This window comes from Heteronotia binoei, chromosome 1 (assembly GCF_032191835.1).
Source record: "Heteronotia binoei isolate CCM8104 ecotype False Entrance Well chromosome 1, APGP_CSIRO_Hbin_v1, whole genome shotgun sequence".
Taxonomy (NCBI): domain Eukaryota; kingdom Metazoa; phylum Chordata; class Lepidosauria; order Squamata; family Gekkonidae; genus Heteronotia; species Heteronotia binoei.
In genome coordinates, this window is record NC_083223.1 from 194263509 (window position 1) to 194286129 (window position 22621).

General features: G+C 42.4%; 1 protein-coding gene across 3 annotated transcripts in view; it reads left to right on the plus strand.

Annotated features, from left to right (window-relative positions):
* LBR (lamin B receptor) overlaps positions 1 to 22621 on the plus strand; it is a 78558-nt gene that overhangs the window by 33228 nt on the left and 22709 nt on the right. For all 3 annotated transcript variants that reach the window (XM_060245878.1, XM_060245897.1, XM_060245888.1), the window contains 6 exons: positions 4506 to 4702; positions 6686 to 6740; positions 8209 to 8403; positions 16903 to 17006; positions 17302 to 17427; positions 19969 to 20137. In XM_060245878.1, coding sequence (XP_060101861.1) covers positions 4506 to 4702; positions 6686 to 6740; positions 8209 to 8403; positions 16903 to 17006; positions 17302 to 17427; positions 19969 to 20137 — 846 coding nt within the window. The remainder of the gene's footprint in view (positions 1 to 4505; positions 4703 to 6685; positions 6741 to 8208; positions 8404 to 16902; positions 17007 to 17301; positions 17428 to 19968; positions 20138 to 22621) is intronic.

Sequence of the window (22621 nt, forward strand, 5' to 3'; positions counted from 1 at the left end):
CATATACGGTAGATGCACGGCTATTACCGAATATATGGCCCTATTATACCCTATGGGCCATTGAAATAAATGGCAAATAGGGTATATTTGAAGCCGCATGGAGGGGAGGGGGGTTTGAGGGAGAGCCCCCAAATTTGCAGGGGACCTGCAGGGGACTCTCCCCTCCAACCCCCCCAAGTACCAAAAAGATTGGGCCAGGGGATCCTATTCCAGGGGCACCCAAAGAGGGTGCCCCTACTCCATCATTATACCCTATGGGCCATTGAAATCAATGGCAACATAGGGCATAATTAGAGGCTACTGGGGGGCAGGGGGTTTGAGGGAGAGCCCCCAAATTTGCAGGGGACTCTCCCCTCCAACCCCCCCAAGTCCCAAAAAGATTGGGCCAGGGGGTCCCTGTCTTTGGGTTCCCCAAAAGTCCCATTGCCAACAATGATGGGGAAAGCCCAATTAGCCACTTCCTCACTGTAATTGTCGTGGGAAAAGTGGCTCTGGGGAGCAGGGGGTTTTGAGGAGAGCCCCCCAAACTGCTGTGCAGCTTCAGGGCACTGTCCCACACAAAACCCACAAGGCCAAAAAAAATTGGACCAGGGGGTCCAATTCTTGGGGCACCCAAAGCCAAACCTAACCACATCAGAGAATCTCTACAGGACCCAAATGCACTACATCCGTCTATCTACTCTATGAACCCTGCAGGCCTGGAAGCAATATAAACCCAGTTGCCAACGTCACTGCCACACAAAACACAATCTGCTCAAGGTCTGCTCTGCAGACCTGGCTGCAGCAAACCCAGATGCCAGCTCTCCAGCCCTGCCCCAAACAACATGGGGAGAGCTGGCCAACCACAACAAGCCTGCTGGTTCTGGGTCTCTCACCCAGGTGCCAGCTTCCCTGCCACAGAACACACAATCTACTCTATAAAAACAAGAAAGTGACCCAGCCCACACACACCCTCGCCAACCCCTACACCAACCAGAGGTAATTTAAAAAAAACAAAACAAAACCAGCAGAATCACAAAAGGCCAAGTGTTAAAAAGTGGCCTTTTCACCAACAAGAAAGCTCAGGCCAAATAAGTCAACAACACCCCCACCCCCTAAAACCAGAACCAGGAAAAGGGGAACAAAAGTGGCCTTTTAAACAATGGAAATTAGGCCAAACAGCACCCCCCCCAAGAACCCGAAGAGAAGAGTAACAGCAGCAGCACAACACAGCAGCAACAAATCAAACACTGAATACTTTTAAAACAGTAAAAAAAATTAACTTTTAACAATACAGGAACTTTGCCAACCCCCCCCCCCCCCAAAAAAAAAACCCCTTCACCCTAACCCCAAGAAATCCAAGCCACCCAAATCAGGAGAAGTAAAAGGACACTGCACTTTTAAAAGTCTTCTCACTAAATTAAGATATTGGCAAACCCCCCCTCCCCAAGCAGAAACCCCTAACCCCAAATAAGCTACCCCACCACCACCACCACCCAAATCTGGATAAGTAAAGGGACTCTAAGTCTTAAAAAGTCCTTTTACCAACAATAAATAAAAACAAGAACCCCAAGACTGCCTTACCTTGTCTTCTCTAGTCCAGGAAAGTCTGGTAAGGCTGAGTGAGAGAGCAGCAGGCAGCAGCTGAAGCCAAGGGTCAGCCAGCAGCAGCACAGTCTCTCTCACACAGCAGCAATGGAGGAGTCCAGCCAGGAAGGAAGACTCCTTAAAAAGCCCTGCAAATGCATGCTTTGGATTGGCTGCTGGGGCTCCTCTTCCCCCTCCCCCCCCCCTCCCTGATCCCAGGGAGGCTATGGGAGAGGTGGGAAAGTAGGCAAGCAGCTCCTTTGAGGCTGCAGAAGCTACTTTCCCGCCTTTTGAATTGACAGCCGTATACTTCCGAATAGCCATTCGTAAGTATACGGCGAGCCGTATTCGGCTGCCGTATAATGGGCGCCTATGGGGATCGGCTGCAGCCTATTCCGTATACAGCCAAATCAGTGGTGATTCGGCTGTAAATACGGTTCGGCCGAACCGAATGCACATCCCTAATCTCCATTCCCAAACCACCACAACTTAGATACAGGACCTCCGGTTTTCGTTGGATTCAATTTCAGTCAACTCAGCCTGAGCCACCCTGCCACAGCTTGTAATGCCATGGTCATATCTTCCGGGGAGGAGTCGAACCGGCCAACCATCAACATATAGAGCAGGGTGTTATCTGCATACTGATGGCATCCCAGCCCAAACCTCTGGACAAGGGGGCACATGTAGATGTTGAACAACATCAGGGAGAGAACTACCCCTTGTGGCACACCACGTACAAGTGGGTGCTGTCAGGATAGCTCCTTCCCTATCTCCACCCTTTGTCCCTGACCCTGGAGAAAAGAGGAGAGCCACTGTAAGGCCAACCCCTGTATCCCAGCGTTGGCAAGGCAGTAGGTCAGTAACTGATGATCAACCATGCTGAACGCAGCCAACAGGTCTAAAAGTATCAGTACTGCCAAACCACCTCTATCCAGATGCCTCTGGAGGTCATCTGTGAGGGAGACCAGAACCGTCTTGTCTCATGACCTGAACAAAAACTGGATTGAAAAGGGTAGAGCACGTTAGTGTAATCCATAAAGCTCTGTAACAGCACTGCTACTAACCTATCAATAATCTTGCCCAAAAAAGGCAAGCTTGACACCGGCCAATAGTTTGCCAATACGGCCGGATCCAGTGATGGTTTTTTTAGAAGGGGGGCAGATCACTGCCTCCTTAAGAGACTGAAGAAGGTCCCTTCAGATAGGGATCTGTTAACAATTTCCCTCAAGGGAACCCGTAATTCTCCCCAGCCAGCTTTTATTAGCCAGGATGGGCATGGGTCCAGGCTAGAGATGTAAAATTTCCAGAAAATTTGAAGCTTGGGGGAAAAAAAGGGTTTTTTTCCCGGGGGTTTTTTTTTTGGGGGGGGGGGAGCGGAAATTTTCGGAAAAATTGAAAAAAATGCTACATTAGCACTTCTTTTTCCTTTTCCAGATTGAAAGTCATTCTGTTGCTTTAGGAAGATAAAATATGACTATAGACAATTTTACTTGACATGAAATTATCACAACTAGCATATTAAAAATATAGTGTATCCAAACAATTATTACAAACAGAATTTACTTTTTAAATATTATTTATTTGTAATTGTAACAAATGGAGCAACAATCTCCTGAACTGTTTACTAGTTTATCTGGAACAGACAAAAAAAACCCTCCACAAAACAATTTTTAAAAAATCCAGAAGTAACAATTATTCATATTTCCTCTCCACAGTATTAAATAAAAATAAAAAACTTATTCTCATAAAAAGAATTGAAGAGGGGGGAAGTGTATAGAAGGGGAGTGTAGGACTAAGTTTCAATGAATGGGCATGATCTAGGACTTGCTTATCCTCAGTGCACAGAAATTAGAATAATCTGATACCATGCATATTTTTTAGAAATTATTTGGAAAATATTTGAATACCTTGCCTTAAAATATTGTATTCATCGTGTTAAAATAAAACGTTCCATAATCAATTTTTTTTCTTTTTTTCAATTTTTCAGAAAAAAAGGCTTCAGGAAAATGTTTTTTTCCCCCGAATTTTTTTCTGAGCCTTCACATCTCTAGTCCAGGCTATAAGTGGTATCACTGTCCAGACAAGTGACTTGATTTGTGGGCCAGTTCCCCTTCCCTGCAGCTTTTTAGCAGCTTAGGCTGAACCAGGGCTGGCCAAACTTGCTTAACATAAGATCCACATAAAATAAAAGTCAGATATTTGAGAGCCACAAGACATGAATGTCAGATGTTTTAGAGCCACAAGACAGGAAGAAAGAAAAACAGATGGGGGAGGGAGAGGTGGAAAGAAAGCAACTTTAAATGTATTCTCCAAGTCAGCCAGTGGGGTGGTGAGGGCTTCAAGAGCCACACAATTTGTGTGAAAGAGCTACATGCGGCTCCTGAACCATAGTTTGGTCACCTCTGGGCTAGATTGTGGCCTTTGACCAAGTGCTTGGAGGAGGGGGACAGTTGCTGCAACTATACATACAATTTTTAGTTCCATCTACTGAAATTGTTTTTTATAGAGAGGTGACAATTTTAAATATACATTGTAAACTGTTTGTTGTATTTTGGGAGAAAGACTGATCCAACTGCTAATGACTGGTAAAACTATTTTTTACCCTGTAGGAAAAGAAAACATTTGAGAGGCACTTTCGTGAGAATATGTTTCTTTTATGTTTTTTTAAAAATATTTTTGTGTATGTGCGTGAGTGCACCTGGAAGTCATGGTGACTTCTGGTGACTGACCCCTACTGGGGAGATGGAAGATATTCAGAGGTGGCTGAATAAAGCCTGCCTCTGTCTTCAGGCTCTGGTATTCCAAGGAAGTCTCCCATCCAAGTACTTGCCAAAGTCAGCCCTGCTTAGCTTCCAATATGGGGTTTGCCTGGGCTATCCAGATCAGGGCTGCTTCCTTTATTTTGATTTTAACTTACAACTCTTTGTGCTTGTTTGCAGGTGCCTTCTTCATGATATTTCTCATGCCTGCAACTGTGTTTTTGTTGTTGTTAATGTGCAAGCAGAAAGACCCTAGTGTTCTGAATTTTCCTCCTCCCTTCCCAGCTTTTGATAGCTTATGGGAAACAAGAGTATTTGGCATTTTTCTTCTGTGGTTCTTTCTCCAAGCTCTGTTTTATTTACTGTCCATAGGAAAGGTAATTTTATTTATTTACTTCATTTATACCCTACCTTTCTCTGCAGTGGGAACTCAAAGTGGCTGACATCACTCTCCTTTTTCCTCTCCTCTATTTTATCCTCACAACCACCTTGTGAAGTGTGGGTTAGGCTGAGTGTGTGTGCCTGGCCCAAGGTTATCCAGCAAGCTTCCATGGTAGAATGGGGACTGAAACCTGAGTCTCTCAGATCCTTATCCTAATCACATCTTGCTAGCTTTCTCACCATGCTGGTAAACTATAGTTGACTGTTATGAGCCCAGTATAAATTGGTGATACTGTGGTCAGCGCATGCTTTGATAGAGTATGTGCTTTGCATGGTGGAAGGTCCCAGGTTTAGTCTTTAACATCTGCATGAGTCCATATTAAAATAAAACTGTATACAAATCAATGCAAAAATAGCAATGCTGCTTGACAAATGTTTTGTTCTTGCTTACTTGCTCCATAATCTTTCAGTGGGCTTTTTTTGAGCGGGGGTGGGGTCTGAATTTTATTTGTTGCACAAAATCTGTAAGTTGTCTTACAAAGTCTTCCTGTTGCAGAACAGAGAACAGAACAAGGAAGGGGCTGTGGCTTAGTGTCATGCAGAAGGTCTCTGGTTCAATCCCCAATATCTCCAGTTAAAAGATATAGCAATAGATGAAATGAAAGACCTCTGCTTATGACCCTGGAGAGCCGCTGACAGTCCATGTAAACAATATTGACTTTGATGGGCCAAGGGTCTGATTCATTATAAGGTGTTTTCATGTGTTAAGTATTGCATTGTATCTGGGAAAATGCAGTATTTCTTTCAGATAATGTGTTCATTGTTGTACAGAATATGGCTGTGTGAAATACTTCCCCCAGCTGCTCAGTATCTATAAAATGTAAATAGGATGTGCTGCTCTGACTTTACTGCTCTTGTAGTATGCTTGTGATTATTTGGAAAAGCCCATAGTTAACCCCACCTACAATTCCTTTTTTGCTTCCCTTACTGGGAAACATATGAATTACAAGGTTAAAGTTTTTTTTGTTTTCAGTCTAATTGGCTATTTGTAATTCTAGGACAAGGGTGTCGAACATGTAGCCCGGGAGCTGAATCAGGCCCCTAAAGGGCTCCTATCAGGCCCCTGAGCAACTGGCTGTCATTTGTTTCCTTCTCCCTCTCCCTTTCTTCCTTCTGCATAACAGTTTGTTTTGCCAAGCTTGCTCAATCTCACAGGAGCTGCAGAGCAAAATATCTATTTTCTCCATTGGTTGAGGCTCCCTCTCTTGGGGAGGAAGGAGCTGAGGGAGAACTTGTTTGCCAGGCTCTCTCAATCGCTCAGCAGAGCTACTGAGCCAAGCCTCCTTCCTTCTATTGGCTGAGGCTCCTCGCCCTCCTGGTCCACTGGGGAAGGAAGGAAAGAGCCAGTTTCTTTGGCCCAGTTCCCTGGATCCCATGGGAGAGATACAAAGAAAGCACCTTTAAGATCAATGAGTGCTAATATTTTAAGCATGTTTTATTTAAAGGGGTTTTTTTAAAACTTTGTGTTGGTATGTGTCCTTTATAAAGTTTATATCTCTGCTACCTGGCATTACATTTTATGACACACATGACCCGGCCCGACAAGGTCTCATTTATGTCAGATCCAGCCCTTATGAGTTTGACACCCTTGTTCTAGGATATATAGAGGAGCAGCATGGTTTTTGAATTGGCTGTTCCACTATAACAGGAGTGGCCAAACTTGCTGAATTAGGAGCCACATAAAATAAACATCAGATGTTTGAGAGAAGGACATGAACATTAGATGTTTGAGAGAAGGCAGGCAGGCAAATAGATGGATGGAGGTGGAAAGAAAGCAACTTTAACTTTAAATGCCTTCTCCAAGCTGGCTGATGGGGTGGTGGGGGCTTCAAAAGCCACACAATATATATGTATCAACATATGAAGACAGTTTAATAAAATTCTGAGCAGCAAATAAAGAACATTTGTTTTTCTTTAAGGTTGTAGAAGGAACACCGCTTTTGAATGGAATTACACTTGCATATAGGATAAATGGTAAATATATGTATTGTATTTGGGTGGGTTTTTTTAAAAAAAATGATAATTTGCTTTGCTGCACATACATGACATACATTGTGGTTTTGAATAGTATGGCACAACTTGGCTATCATGCCAAACAGTAATTTGCATTAACTATAATTTAGAACCCAAACCATATCTGAGCATGCTCTCTCTCTGCATTTGTTTTTATTTGTTATTTATAATCTGTTTTTTCCGGTGGTCCTGGTAATGGGTCAGTCCTTACTACTGGGAATGCAGCTCTCCGAGGACAAGGCCAGCTTCAACTTGATCCTGGAGGGCAGGGGCTTATCCCCTGGTTTCCCAGTATTACCGCCCCTGGCCTTGAAGCAGGTCTTATTGAGCTCAAAGATCCTGATAAGAAAGAAGTTGAGATGACGGAACCAGACAGGAAGGTACCTAGGCACCCAGGCCTCTCTGGTATCCTGTTCTTCCCTGTGGCAGCTGGCTGCATGGTTCCTTTGACACTGAGACCGCAAGCTGGTTCCTCAGTGATCTTGGAGCTTGACTGACTCCTGCTTGTGCCACCAGCATCCCTCCTGGCTGGTTTCTTTGTGGCTAATAAAATAATAAACAGAAAACTAGTAATCACATGCATCAAGTGGGTTATATTTGATATCTAAAGAAAGCAGTGTAGACACAATACAGCAGCCTCACATGGTAGAGTAGGAGGAGTATATTCCAACCACAGAAAAGGCCCTGTTCTCTGATAGCCACCTGTTGCAGCTTAAACGTTAAGGATACCCACAGCTGGGCTTCTGCAGAAAATCTTCACAGTGACTTAATTCCATAAAATATTTCAAATTACTGCAAAAGGTAAAAAAAAAAAATTTCTGATGATCTCAGTGGATTGAAGTTGTACTGCTGCATTGCAGATGTCTTCTTTCCTCTTAATCACATACAGAAGTATCTCATATAAATGCCTGCATTATGCATAAATATTGACTTGGAAGTTTTGAGTATAAAGATTTCAGGCACAGTCTATTTTGCCTATTTGCTCATTAACCTGCATATTAAATGAAGAGTTTGACTTCAAAGTGGTCATAGTTGCACACAGCAGAAGTCAATTTATTAAGTTTTATTTTTTAACTTGAGGGTTCAGCTCTAATATCATTTGATATTAGATAAGAAAGACACATTTCTCCTGGTGCTTTATAGTAATTATAGACATTGTTTGGATATGATAACTTAAAGTGTTCAGTATGAAGAGTTTTCAAGAAGCTTGCATGTTCTCTGTTCTCCCCATGGACTTCATGGAAATTCCCCCCCCCCCTCCCGGTTTCAGACAAGCCTGTGTATCCAGTCAGACAAAAACTGGCTTATGCTTGAGAAAGTTAAAGAGAAGGGATTATGCAAGGCATTTTAAAGGCTTGCTCAGATAGTGGCTGAACCATGCTATATTTTTGGCGTATCTCTTATGCTGTGTTTTTATCTCCCTTGAAAGGATTTTATGCTTTTCTCCTAACAATGGTGGCCTTAGGAATATGTCTGCATTTTGAAGTGGAACTTTATTATTTATACAACCATTTCCTGCAGTTTGCGATCAGTGCTACAGTTTTCTCTGTCATGTTAAGCATTTATCTATATGTGCGTTCTCTGAAATCATCTGAGGAGGAATTGTCACCTGGAGGGAATTCTGGTAAGTGTGTGTGGACAGTTAAAAAAATGATTTTACTCCTTCATTGTTGTGTGTAAAAACATGATTGCAAACCATAATGTCTTTTTTGCCTTCTTTGTATTCTTTGTCTTGAATCTTGCAGTGGAACATTTTAATGGGAATTAACATCTAATTTTAGCAGTACCTTTTATGCAAAATACTCTTTTTGCCTTAATTAGTCATTGCAAATAAACATGTTTCTTCTTGTGTGTCCGAAGATATGATTTGCAAGATGTAAACGGGTTGCTTATATCCATATCTGTTTTCAGTTTTGGTAATAGGGTTTTTTAAATCTGGGAGAAATTTGGCGTATGCATATCCCGCAAAAGACCACAGATGTGAATTCTTTCTGTGATGCTTCATTGATGGTGGAAGCATTTATGTGGACTAAAAATGTAGTATGGGAGGAGTAAAGTAAATCTAAAGTTGTTTCCTGAGATGTGAAATTTTGTATGAAATTGTATCTGTTGAGGGAAACAGTGTATCTAGAAATACAAATAGCAAGGAAATAGAACTTAAAATCATAGAGTTGGAAGGGAACTCCAGGGTCATCTAGTCTAACCTCTTTCACAATGCAGGAAATTCACAAATATTTCCCCAGTGACTCCATCCCCTTTTATCCCTCCTAAGAATTTTATGCAATTGTGGTCTTAGGAATATGTCTGCATTTTGACATGGAGCTTTATTATTTATATACCGTATTTTTCACACCATAAGGCACTCCGGAGGATAGGACGCACCTTCCTCCTGGGGGGCGATCCGCTGCCTCTTCCTCTGATCCGGTGCTTCCCCCGCGCCTGCCTGCCTGGCTCCATCTTCAGGCAAGCGCTGGGATCGCTCCACGTGGCCCCAGCGCTTCGCAAGTGCCGGCTGCGGAGGGGGCAGCGTGCTTCCTCCTTGCCTGTGTGCCTGGCTTCAGCTGTGATGTTTAAAGCAAGCGCTGGGATCGCTCCCTCCCCCCTCCGATCCCAGCGCTTGCTTTAAACATCACAGCTGAAGACAGGCAAGTAGGAAGCACCCACCCCCTCCGCAAACCCAGCACTTTGTGAGCACCGGCTGTGGAGAGGGCAGCGTGCTTTCTCCTTGCCTGTGTGCCTGCCTACTGAGGAATCGCTCTGTCAGGAAGTTCTTCCTAAAGTTAAGCCAAAAACTTTTGATTTAATTTCAACCCATTGGTTCTGGTCCAACCTTCTGGGGCAAGAAAAAAAACCTCTGTACTATCTTCTATATCAGTGGCCCCCAACCCCCGGTCCTTGTCCTGTTAGCAACCGGTACTGCAGTCCAAACTCTGCTCACGACCTGAATTCGATTCCGGTGGAAGCTGGGTTTAGGTAGCTGTCTCAAGGTTGACTCAGCCTTCAATCCTTCCGAGGTCAGTAAAATGAGTACCCAGCTTGCTGGAGGGAAAGTGTAGATGACTGGGGAAGGCAGTGGCAAACCCCCCATTAAAAAAGTCTGTCGCGAAAACGTCATGATATGACGTCACCCCAGAGTCAGAAACAACTGGTGCTTGCACAGGGGATTACCTTTACATTTTTAGTAATAATAATAAGATGACATTGGATTTATCTCCTGTCTTCCACTCCAAATTTCAGAGTCTCAGAGCAGCTCACAATCTCCTTTACCTTCCTCTCCCACAACAGACACCCTGTGCGGTAGGTGGGGCTGAGAGAACTCTCCCAAGAAGCTGCTTTTTCAAGGACAGCTCTGCAAGGCCTACAGCTGACTCGAGGCCATTCCAGCAGCTGCAAGTGGAGGAGCTGGAAATCAAATCCGGTTCTCCCAGTTAAGAGTTCGCACACTTAACCACCAAACCAAACTAATAGAAATAAAGTGCACAATTGTATCATCCTGAAACCATCGCCCCCCCCCCCCCAAATCCGTGGAAAAACTGTCTTCCACACAACCGGTCCCTGGTGCCAAAAAGGTTGGGGACCGCTGCTCAATATGACAGCCCTTCAAGTACTTGAAGATGGTGATCATATCACCCCTCATTTGTTTCCTCTTCAGGTTAAGCATACCCAGCTCCTTCAACCTTTCCTCATAGGACTTGGTCTCCAAACCCCTCACCATTTCCATTGCCCTCCACTGGACATGTTCCACCTTGTCTATATCCTTCTTAAATTTTGGTTCCCATAACTGTACACAGTACTCCAGGTGAGTTCTAACCAGAGCAGAGTAAAGTGATACTATCACTTTGTGTTATCTGGACACTATACTTGTTGATACAGCCGAAAATCACATTTGCCTTTTTACCTACCACATCACACTGCTGACTCATGTTCAGTTGTATGGTCTCTTAGATCCTTTTCACACTTACTACCGCTAAGACACGTCTCCCCCATCCTATAATAATGTATTGAGTCTTTCCTGTCCAGATGCAGAACTTTACATTTATTCATGCTAAAAATCGTTTTAGCGCAGTTTCCCAGCCTGTCAAGATCATTTTGTATCCTGTCTCTGTCTTCTGCTGTATTTGCTACCCCTCCCAAGTTAGTATCATCTGCAGTTTTATTAAGCATTCCCTCTATTCCTTCATCCAAATCATTTATAAATATTCTGAACAAAACAGGTCCCAGGAGGTACTCTCCTTGTCACTCCTCTCCAAGAGGATGAGGAACCATTCACAAGCACTTTTGGGGTGTGATTTGTCAACCAATTACAGATCCACCAAATAGTAATGGGATCCAACCCACATTTTACCAGTTTGTAACTTTCTCAAAAAAAGAGATAAGGTTAGTCTGATATGACTTGTTCTTGAGAAACCTATGCTGGCTCTTAGTAATCACAGCTGTCTTTTCTAAGTGCTCAAGGATGGACTGTTTGATGATTTGTTCTAAAAAATTTCCAGGTGTAGATATTAACCTGACAATTATCCAAATTCTCCTTTTCACCCTTCTTGAAGATGGGGACAACATTTGTCCACCTCCAATCTTCTGGCACCACACCTGTTCTCCAAGAATTCTCAAAAATAATGGACAGAGGCTAAGAATTAAATCCATAAGTTCTTTTAGTACTTTTGGATGCAGTTCATCTGGCCCTGAGGACTTAGCTTCATTTAAAGAAACTAGGTGTTTATGTACTGCCCCTATTCTGATTCTAGGCCTGATTCCCTTCCCTCATCATGGTGCTGGTTTTGCCATGTTGAGCACTGTTTCCTTTGCAAGAGAGGACTGAGAAAAAGTAGAAATTGAGCACTGCACTGGTTATTTGTTTATATTCATCCTTGGTTATAATGCCTTCCTTCCATTTCCTAAATAAGTCTTTTTTTATTTCTCAGGTCTTTAGAAAACTGTTTATGGAGCCACCTTAGCTTCTTTAGGTTCCTCCCATTTTCCCTTCTCATAGGAATCTTTTGTGATTGTGCCTTCGATATTTTGCTTTTAAGCAACTCCCACTCCCTTCTCCTTAAGTCAGGGGTGTCAAACACATTTGTTACAAGGGCCGGGTCTGACATAAACAGGACTTTGTGAGGTTGGACCATTTGTGTCGTAAAATGTAATGCCAGGTAGAAGTTATAAACTTTATAAATGATACAGACAAACACAATTTTTTTTACTTAAAAAACAAGCATGCTTAAAACTCTTGCAGTATTTTGTTTAAAATGGAAAGGTGGGGGATTAGTGAAATTTGGCAATGCAATTTTTAAAATAAAACGCCAGGAAGCAATTGCTTCAGCTGGCCATAGGAACGCTGAAAAGTGAAACTGAGCTTTACTCCATTGAAACACATTACAGCACAAAGTTGCAAGGAAAACATTGAATAAATTTTCCATTGAGGCCTCTGGATCCAGACAGACTGTCTATTTGGACAGAGAAGCCTTTATCCATTCCACATTTTCTTCGCAAGCCCAGAAGAGCTTCCTGTTGCAGCCCTCAAAGACAAGGCGGAAGGAACTGGGAACTCCAGCAATCTCGGAACTTCAAGGAGTGAGGACAGAAGAGGGGAGAAAGGAGCCACAGGCCTGATTAAAATCCTGGGTGGGCTGGTTCTGTCCCACGGGCAGGACATCTGACACCCCTGCTTTTTGTATTTCTGACCATGGGATTATATCCAGCAACATTTTTAAATTTGTCAAAAATTGTTTCCCTAAAGCCCAACATATATGTCTATGTACAGCTTTTCCCTTCCCCCGGATTGAAAATTCCAAAATTATATAGTAACTTTTGAACCAGATGAACATAATTCTGGATTTCAATTCTAGTTGATGTTAAGTGGATGATGTTTTGAAGCACTACTCAGGGTGCCCACTACTTTCACATTGCCAACCAGTTCTTCCCTGTTGGTGAGAATCATGTACAGAATAGCAGATCCCCTTATTTCCTGCTCCACTTTCTGGAAAATGACAAGTCGGGAATTTATTTGGCCTTCCATTTTTTGCATAATTGGACTTCCAACAGATACTCTGGTAATTGAAGTCTCCTGTGACTGCTGTGTTCCAGAGTAGGAGTATCTCATCCAAGACCTCTGCTTGGCTCGGTGGTCTATAGCAGCCCCCCACCATAATATCACTGTTATATCTTCATCGTGGTCTCTGTGCAGTCCCACACATGGGTTTTCCGCCTGGAAACGAACCCGACCTCGGAGAATTCAAAGTTAGCCTAGGCGTTTATTTTGGCGCGCATTCCCTCTCGATCTGGGGAGCAGGCATCCACTGCGCATGCCTGGAGCGAGGGGAAGGCGCTCCACCCAACCAGTTTTTTCTTAACCGCCGTTCAGATTAGACCTACCTCGTTGCGTCTCCTCAATTCTTCTCCACCGACCTTTTATTTTTTCATTCATTGACTGGTATCATTACTCTCTCCTAAAAAAAAAAGGACTTTATCTTCTGCTTACTGCTACCCCTTCCCTTCCCCTTCGCCCCCCTCCCAGGTGTATGGAAGGGAAGGACAGCAAAACAACTTTTAAAAAGTGCATTCGGTATGGGACCAAAATTCCCTCTACCAACGGACACTCTTTGTGCTTATTTTGCTTGGGGGAGGCCCACAGAGTCGACACTTGTGCTCACTGCAGCCAATTTGGAAAGCAGGGCAGAAAGAATCGTGCTGCTTGACTCAAAAACCACCTTTTGGAATCTTCTCTGTGGCCTGTGATGCCCCACGATTCCGGGTCTCATACTTCGCCACCTTCCCTATCTCCACAAAGGGACGTGGTTCGATCGGCAGCTTCCGTGGCATCGGCTCCCAGCAAGCATAAGTCCTATAAAAACATACTAAGAAATCTGATGACTCCAAGAAAAAACACCGACTGGAATCATCTTCTAAACATCGATTGGATTTGACGACTTCGAAATCCAAGGCGAAGACCGACCATAAGTCTTCAGATTTGAGACCCTCCGACCATACCATGGCGTCGACCTCCACATCGACCTCGCACTCGGCAATGGCAGCGCCCTCGGTTGTGGTATCATTGGCACCTAATGTTCCAGTGGAACTCTCGACTCCCACCGATGCCATAACCGACGAGGTCATCCACATTCAATCATGATCCCCTTCTTTCCACAAATCACTGCCAGAAGATATCCTTGCTGCTGAATCTCTCGAACCATCACTTCGATTTTGAGGAGAGTGAGCTAATCTCCTTGGACTCCATTCCTTCTGTGAAGTGTCGGCGCCTCACACCTTTAAGGACTCAGCCGTTTCTCCATATCAAGAGTCTTCAAGTCCAGCCCATGATAGACGTCATTCACGGTCTCCGCTACATGGGCCACCAGAGTACAAAGATCTCTCCACCCAAGTCTATACTGACTCATGGTCTCTATGCTGACGCAGGGATCGTTATTATTATTACAGTCCATCACGGTCCAGATCACCCTCGTCTCCATGTCGGTACCGGCAGCACTATAGGATTTCTAGATCGCCTTCCTACAAGCTCCATCAACCTTGAGGAAACCTACCAGCCTTGGTACCGTGAGGAAGTCTACCGTGAGTGTCATCCCACCAAGTTTCCGAAATGCTTATTAGATCATAATCCCCTTCTTGTATTGGGACTTCTAGTTCCTCCTGCTCGCTTCCAGTACTCTGCGTTTTAGTATAGAGATAACTGAATCCATGTTTTATGTGCCGTGAGGTTTTTGTTTCTGTACTTAAGTGTGAGTTAATGTTACCTAGCATACATGCCACTCCCCACAAAACTTTAGCTTTCTTATCTCGTTATTGGCATCATATTAGACTTTTAATTTTTGTCTTATTCCCCCATATGGTTTAGTTAAAAACCCTGCTTATGAGGTTTGCAGGGTTTGTACTAAACACATTTTTTCTGACCTATTGAGGTCCAAACCATCTCCTGATGGAAGAACTTCATCTGGAAAGCATAAGCCGTGGTTCAGAAATCCAAGCCTTTCCTGATGACACCATCTACGTAGCCAGTCATTTATTTTCAGTATTCCCCTCCCCCCAAGCCATGGCCTTTGACTGGAAGGACTGACGAAAATACAAGCTGAGCTCCAGGTCTTTCACCTTCTTACCCAGAGCCACATAATTCTGGGCTGTGCTGGGCAGTATCATTTGTTCCCACATGGATGAGCAAGAAAGTATAATAATCTGTGAGCTTGAGGAGTCTTCTTACCCTTTCTGTCTCATCCCGGATGTATGCACCCTACCTTCCTTCCGGTAGACAACATACCTCTCGAAACAAGTCCACTTGGCACACTTTAGCCTCTATCCCTCTCAGTAAGGACCACATTGTGGAGCAGAAGCTTGAGTCCTTCCAGCTTTGTGGAGGCTGGGTTAGTGGCCCTTGTTCCAGTGGTCCAGAATCTATGGGGAGATCCTGAAACTGATCACTTAGCAAGAGAGTCTCAGAATGTCTCCTAATTTTCCTGCTCCTGTGGGTTGCATTCTTCAGTAAGCCCTCCTCCTGTGTTGGGTGCTCCTCCATTTGCTGAGATACCTTTCCCTCTCCCTGATGCCCTTTCAAGAGTGCTTCATGCGTTTTGTCCATGAAACATTTGCTTTTCCTTATAAACTGGAGAGTGGACAAGTCTTCTCCAGTAGGTCTACCAACTTGCACCTGCAAATATAATTGCTGTTACCCTCAGGTAAGAATATAAACATGCCACAGACTTAGCACATCACTGCCTCAGCTCCATCAACCATGCTGCGGCAATCCATTTAAAAATTGGTTCTGTTTATGTTGTACTTCCTTGATAACTCCCCTGCTGAACTAACTCCCAAGACTACTTGTGAAAGGTTTGCAGAAGTAAAAAAAAGCTCAACATATAAAGGATGTAAGAGCCACTCACCTTCTTACAGGGCCCCCCGGCCAGATCCTCTATATAAGACCCTGAAGATGATTTAGGATTCAGTGCTACTTAATCAGTACTACTTAAGTGGCTGTGTACCAAATTACATCTTCAAACATCTTTTTTTGAATTCAGGATTAGGGCTTTTTAAAATGCTTTTTTGCAGAGAAGTTGAAGGGTTTGACCACTAAAATAACAAGAAAAATTCTCAGCTTGTGACCAAGGAAGAATTTTTTGGTTAGACAGTAATGGCCAAGGAAAGCACCTCAGAATAACCAAAGTCGTTTTAGTTTTGTAGGTAGACTCATAACTACTCTATGTGAAGGGCCTGTACTGCTAACCTTTTAAATTGAAGCAGGAGTTATCCTTGAAAGGGCAGCTGCTGTGAGAGCCCTCTCAGCCCCACCCACCTCACAGGGTGTCTGTTGTTTGGGGGGGGGGGAGATATAGGAGATTATAAGCCACTCTGGGTCTGATTCAGAGAGAAGCGTGGGGTATAAATCTGCAGTCGTAGTCTTCAAATGGGAATAGATTAATCAAGTCATACTCTAGAGAGCAGGCAGTTGCTTTTGAAGAGAGTTGTGGTTGCTGATATGCACAAGGATCAGGACCAGAAACAAGCAAACTCATCCTTAAGAAGATAACAGAGAGAACAAAACATTTAAGGTAATAGAACAAAGAAAATTTTTCATAGAGTTCCAGAACCTGCTAAAATGTCCTCTAGTTACTTCTGTCTATTTTTTTACAGCTATCCTGTAGTATAATCTTGGCCAGAAACCCCTTTTTTTCCCCTTCCCTCAACCTAAGAAACACTAAACCATTTTAAATGCTCCACCTTTTAAAATCTTCTTAGATTTCTACTCCCAATTAAGTCCTCATCTACCACCAAAAGACCTTGCATCACAGCTGAAAGATGCTCAGGCTTTAGTGAACTTCAGTATAAGGAAATTTGACATGAGTTAATACTCCTTTTCCTTTTTGTTGCCCAGACCTTAGTGAATGGATGACAAGAATAAATGACTATTCTCAATCCCAGTTAGGTCTTTGTAGAGCAAGAATGACTTCTAATTGAATAGAGAACTGCTGCAAATCTCTGAAGTAGGCTATTTGCAATATTTGGGGAACTCATGGAAAGCATATTTCAGAAATTTTAACAGGATTAAGTTAAAGATTATTTGTTAATTATATAAATTACTTATAACTTTGCAACAGCCAATTCTAATGATTTTCATTCATAGGAAACATAATTTATGACTTCTTTATGGGGCGTGAATTAAATCCTCGCATTGGAAATTTTGACCTGAAATACTTTTGTGAATTACGACCAGGCCTAATTGGCTGGGTAAGAGACTAGATCTGGTTTTGCATCTTCTTTAATGTTGCAGGTAAAGCTTTTAGTTCTTAAAATGAACAACATATTGTAGACAGTATGTACAAAATAAGTACTGAAAATAGTAATGTTACATCTTTAGCATTAGATGAACATAGTTGAAAGCTGATAAGACTCTGCTCATACATAATAGAAAAGCATTACTGTATGCAGATCAATACAATTGTATTTTATCTTGTAATGGAAGTTTGTACTATTGTAAGAGTAAGACCTGTGGCATTAATTGTGCAACTTCTGTTTTTTAAAGGTTGTTATTAACTTGACAATGCTCCTGACTGAGATGAAAGTACATCATCAGAGTATGCCATCTTTGTCAATGATACTAGTTAATAGTTTCCAGCTCCTGTATGTGGTGGATGCTCTTTGGAACGAGGTATCTCAGTTTTCAAGCTATTGATATTCTGGTTAAATGGCGGAAAGTTTTAAGGACCAATGCTTTGTATATTTGCTTATCTTTAAAATTGTATTGATTTTATGTTTATTTGACTTAGTAAACCAAAGAGGGAAAAATCTAGTGGAAAAGTGCAAATCAAAATTACAGTACACTATGAAAAGTGTTTTTAGGCCTCACAGTGAGTGTTAGCTTTTGCTAAATTTGTGCTTATGCCTGTTATCAAGTCTTTATAAATTGTTTGACTAGCAGAGCTCTTTTCTTACTACTCAGGATTTTTCTTCAGTTTATTAAGAATCAAGCTATGGCTTTTGAATATTGTTGAAATGGGATTTCATTGAGATTCCTGTTCCCACTACTGCACATAATTTTGCTGCTTATCTTTTGGCCACATTTTGTAATTCCTGTAGTTTTACATCTGTTTGTTGCTTGTTTAATCTGTGGAGGAAATAATGGTTAGTGCATTTTACACCGTGATCCTTTAAGGTTTTTTTCCTCTGGTGAAAAGGTGCTCATAATGTGTCTCTACTTATAGATTTAGGAGCATTAACAAGCAGATTCAGGGATTCTGTTTCAAGGAACACTTTAACTGGAATTTGAAGCTGAGAAATGGAAATACATCTGGCACTGAGAGGGAGAAGACTTTTTGTGAAATAACTTTTCTATACACAGTTTAGTTTATTGGTTTGTAGTCCACACTTGAACTTAAAGTGGTTTACACAGAGTGAGTCTCGTAGTCAATGGATGAGACAATTAATAAACGATTAAGGGTTGTAGAACCAACCAGAAGTCTGAAAACAGAACTGAAGCAAAGCATCAATATTAGCATGACGTAGTAAATGATACAGAATTCCATAGTAGGATCCTAATTTCAACAAGTGAAGAACAGTAGTATAGACCACAGTTTCTAATAAGTGTCTTTTGTTAATCATGCTTAGGGGTTACATAACTAGTTAATGTGCCAGAGTCTCATTCATTATCAGGACATGATGGTATAACTCCTATAAAATTATAATGTATACTTTGCAGTATTTGATAAGGTGGTTCTGCAGGTTGTGACAACCTAATCCATAACTTTGAAATTGCACCAAATTCTTGCATATAGAGTATTGTCTAGTACTCCATAGTTTATATATGGGATCGAGTCCTTTCTTTTGGTCTGCAATAAGCAGGGCTTCCTATGCAGTTCATGCTGAAAGAGGACTTAAAATGAGGGAGGAACCAAAGCCTGTACATGTAGCTATCTGAACTAAATTAGAGCAGTGGAGCCCGTTTCTCTTTCTGTCAGCTCACCACAGAAAGGTTAGCTGGAGGAATCACACCAGAGACACATAAAGGACTACACTGAACATAATTATAATTCTTCTGACAGAGAAAACAAGTGTTACATGCACTTTCTTTTAAGGCAATGCATGAACAAAGTACCTTTCTGAATTAACTTTGATGATTATTTTGATTTTTGTTCATGTAAATGCACCCTCAAGCTGCAACTAGATAGCCTTTGGTAACTGTGAAGAATGTCAGGCTGTTTCTTTCTGGTAGCTTGTAATTTGGCACTGGATTAATTTAGCCTAGGTTTGGCCAGTAAATTCAGTCCAATTTGTATAAAGACAAATAAAACTTTATTTACAAAAGAGAAATAGACAAACAACATCTAAATAGGGGGGAAAGGTGTACAGTTCAGCAAGAAAGGCAAACAAAACAAAAAACCTGGCTAGCTCATTTTACTAGTTGTTCCTGTTAGGAATCTAACTGACATCTCAACAGGCATTCCAAATGAACATGTCAGAACCTTGAGTCAAGGAATAACATAGTCCAGTATTTCAGCAGTTTATTCCATAAGCATCATAAGGCAGTACACTGACGTCTTAGTCCAGTGACTCTCCTTTTAACCCCTCGCCTGAACCGTTACATTTCAAGTACAAGCGCAGCAAAACAGGAATAGGGGTTTTGGCGGGAACCCCCCCTCCCCCCCAGGTGTCTAATCTATACTTCACTAGCACCTGACCTTGAAGCTGGTGGAAACAGCTTGAATAATAAGTTCCCGAGATAAGCATACAGGGAGACGAGCCAAGCAGGACTGCACCCAGGCAGATTTCGTTACATAAAACATGGCAAGAGGAATACAGAGGGGATAACTCTTGACTGAACAGAGTGGCAGCATGATGCATAACAAGGTGGGAGTTGAAGAGAGTAACAGTTCTTTCTATGCTTCTCTTCTCAATCTACTTTATCAGCTTACTATGTATTCTACGTGGGCATTCTTATGCTATCTATGCTGTCAGCCATTAACCATCTGACCAGTTGGAAAGCTGTTTGGCCAATTATGAAGCTGTAACTAGGGTGGATCTCTAGATTGCTAGCTGTCAAACACTTTAGGTGACAGTTTATAGCTGCTGCTAGTTAATTATGTTGACCATTATAAGTAATAGTCCTGATAACACACTGACATTGTCTACAGATTGCAGAATCCAACCAAAGCTGTCTAAATACCAATTTAACAGCTATTGTTTAACTTTTTAGGAAGCTATTTTGACAACTATGGACATTACTCATGATGGGTTTGGATTCATGCTAGCATTTGGAGACTTGGTCTGGGTTCCCTTTCTCTACAGTTTACAAGCCTTCTATTTAGTGAATCATCCCTATGAGCTTTCTTGGCCTGCAGCTTCAGCAATTTTGACTCTGAAATGTAAGTGATATATAATAATGTTTAAATGTATTATTTTATGTTTCTACACATAAAAACTATTTGTCCTTTTAAAGGAGCATTCAATAGATGGAGGCATACTAGCAGTTAAGAGAGCCTTTCCTAACACAGTAAAATAGTGAAAAGTAAGCAATTCAATTAATGAATCATGTAACATTTTTATAATGGCTATTAGTAGGAGTTTCACAACAAATGCCTTTGGAGGGGGGTGCTCCTGGTCTTTGTTAATGTTCTGTAACCTTCTATGGCACAAATGTAATATTTATGCCAAATGTGATGTGCAGAAATGTGTCATCCCACATTTTTTCCAGAAAAAATGGAAATGTTGGAGAAAATGGAAATATATTTCTAATATCTGAATTTATGTAAAATTTAAAGCTGTTATAAGAACATAGGTGGACTATTTGGCAAGTGTAGAAAATCACAAATACATAAATGTCTTCATTTTATATAAGCAAATTGCACATATACCTAAAACTTCTGTGATGTGCAACTACTGCACCCTGAGCTACTTTAGCACTTCTTAGTTTTGCAGTTGTCAGAAGTAGGAAAATAGAAACTGAAATAAAAAACACAAAATTTTATAGTAAACAAGTATGTTACTTGGACACAGTCTCATGTGTCACAAGTAGCATATTGCTATCACACTTTTAAACTGAAAAGTCTTTATTAGGGTATTAACACCATACATAATTATAGCATGTAAATTGTGGGAGAAATCATAATTTACAAATAAACATAGCTTTGAGAATATGTTGTATACATATGCAGATTAGCTGCCTAATGGATAGCTGCCTAAAAACAGATTTGGCAGCCATCCATCTTATCCAGGGGAGTAGTAGATAGGGGGCCCCTATCATCATCAAGCCGCATTCCAAAGTGACAGCTGCCCCGCCCACACATGCACGCGTGCACACACAAAAATGAACGTCGTATATTTCCTTATGGGGGAGTGACGCAACAGTCCTCGAGAGGGCGGCTAGGGATCCGCCCCCCCCCCCCAAGGAATGCCAGCTGTTTGCTAAGGGGGAAAGGAGGGGCAGCCACTGGTGTAGCAGGCTTCATATTGTTTGGGAGAAAGCGTGTTTTGCAACACAGACGTTATTTAGAGAATTGTGGAGATGCAACGTTTCTAAGCGGCCATAGTTTGGAGAGGAAACATACCCAACGGATAAAATGATGGCTTTAAAATTGAGCACGGCTAACCTTATACATGTAACACGTCCCTTTAACATCAGGTTGCGTGTCGATACAACTCATGCTCTTTAACTTGTTCATTAATGATCCGGAGTCGGGAATAAGCAGCAAAGTGGCCAGGTTTGCAGATGACACTAAATTGTTCAGGGTGGTGAGAACCAGAGAGGATTGCGAGACACTCCAAAGGGATCTGTTGAGGCTGGGTGAGTGGGGCGACAACGTGGCAGATGAGGTTCAACATGACCAAGTGCAAAATAATGCATAGGGGCCAAGAATCCCTGCTACAAATACAAGTTGATGGGGGTGTGAACTGGTAGAGACTGACCGAGAGAGAGAGAGATCTTGGGGTCGTGGTAGATATTTCACTGAAAAAAAAGTCAAGACAGTGTGCGATTGCAATAAAAAAGGCCAAAGCCATGCTGGGAATTATTAGGAAGGAGATTGAAAACAAAGCAGCCAGTATCATAATGCCTCCCAATTATAAATCGATGGTGTGGACTCATTTGGAATACTGTGTACAGTTCTGGTCACCGCACCTCAAAAAGGGTATTATAGCATTAGAAAAAAGTGTAGAATAGGGCAACTAGAATGATTAAAGGTTTGGAACACATCTTCTTCGTGGTCTCTGTGCTTCACACTCATGGGATAGTGCGCCTGCGCCGATCCCCGAATCGGTACCTGAAAAAGTCCAGGATTTTTCCACGCTCGGCGCCAATGGGCATGCGCAGGCGTCCCAATGCGCATGCTCACCGGCGCCAGCGCGGGGATCCCGCCAGTTCCTTTCTGACCGCTGCGCGGAGAGGTTTACTCTTCTGGTTCCCCGCTCGGTGAGAATTTTTGGCTTTGCCTTTTTCTCGTTCTAGCCCGTTTATTGTTCTTAGTTAGTTAGTTTATAGTTAATTAGTTAGTTGTTAAAAAAAAAAAAGCGTTGGGTTTTTTTTGCCTGTTTGGCGAACTGCCCCTCAGGGTAATTCGCTACCGCTTTCCCCCGTTTCTTTTCTCTCAGTCGATTCTGAGTAGTTTTTTTCTTGCGGCTACCTTCTATGGAAAGCCGCTGGGGTTTTTTCAAGCGCTGCCGTGCTTGCGGGAAGAAAATCTCCCCTCCGGACGGCCATTCCCTTTGCCTGCTGTGCCTCGGAGAGACGCACCGAGTAGAGGCTTGCCCGCATTGTCTCCGCTTTTCGAAGCAGACAAGAAAGAATCGTGCGGCCCGGTTATCGGCGGCGCTAACCGAATCGGCGCTTCGACCTCATCGGCTGATGGAGTCTT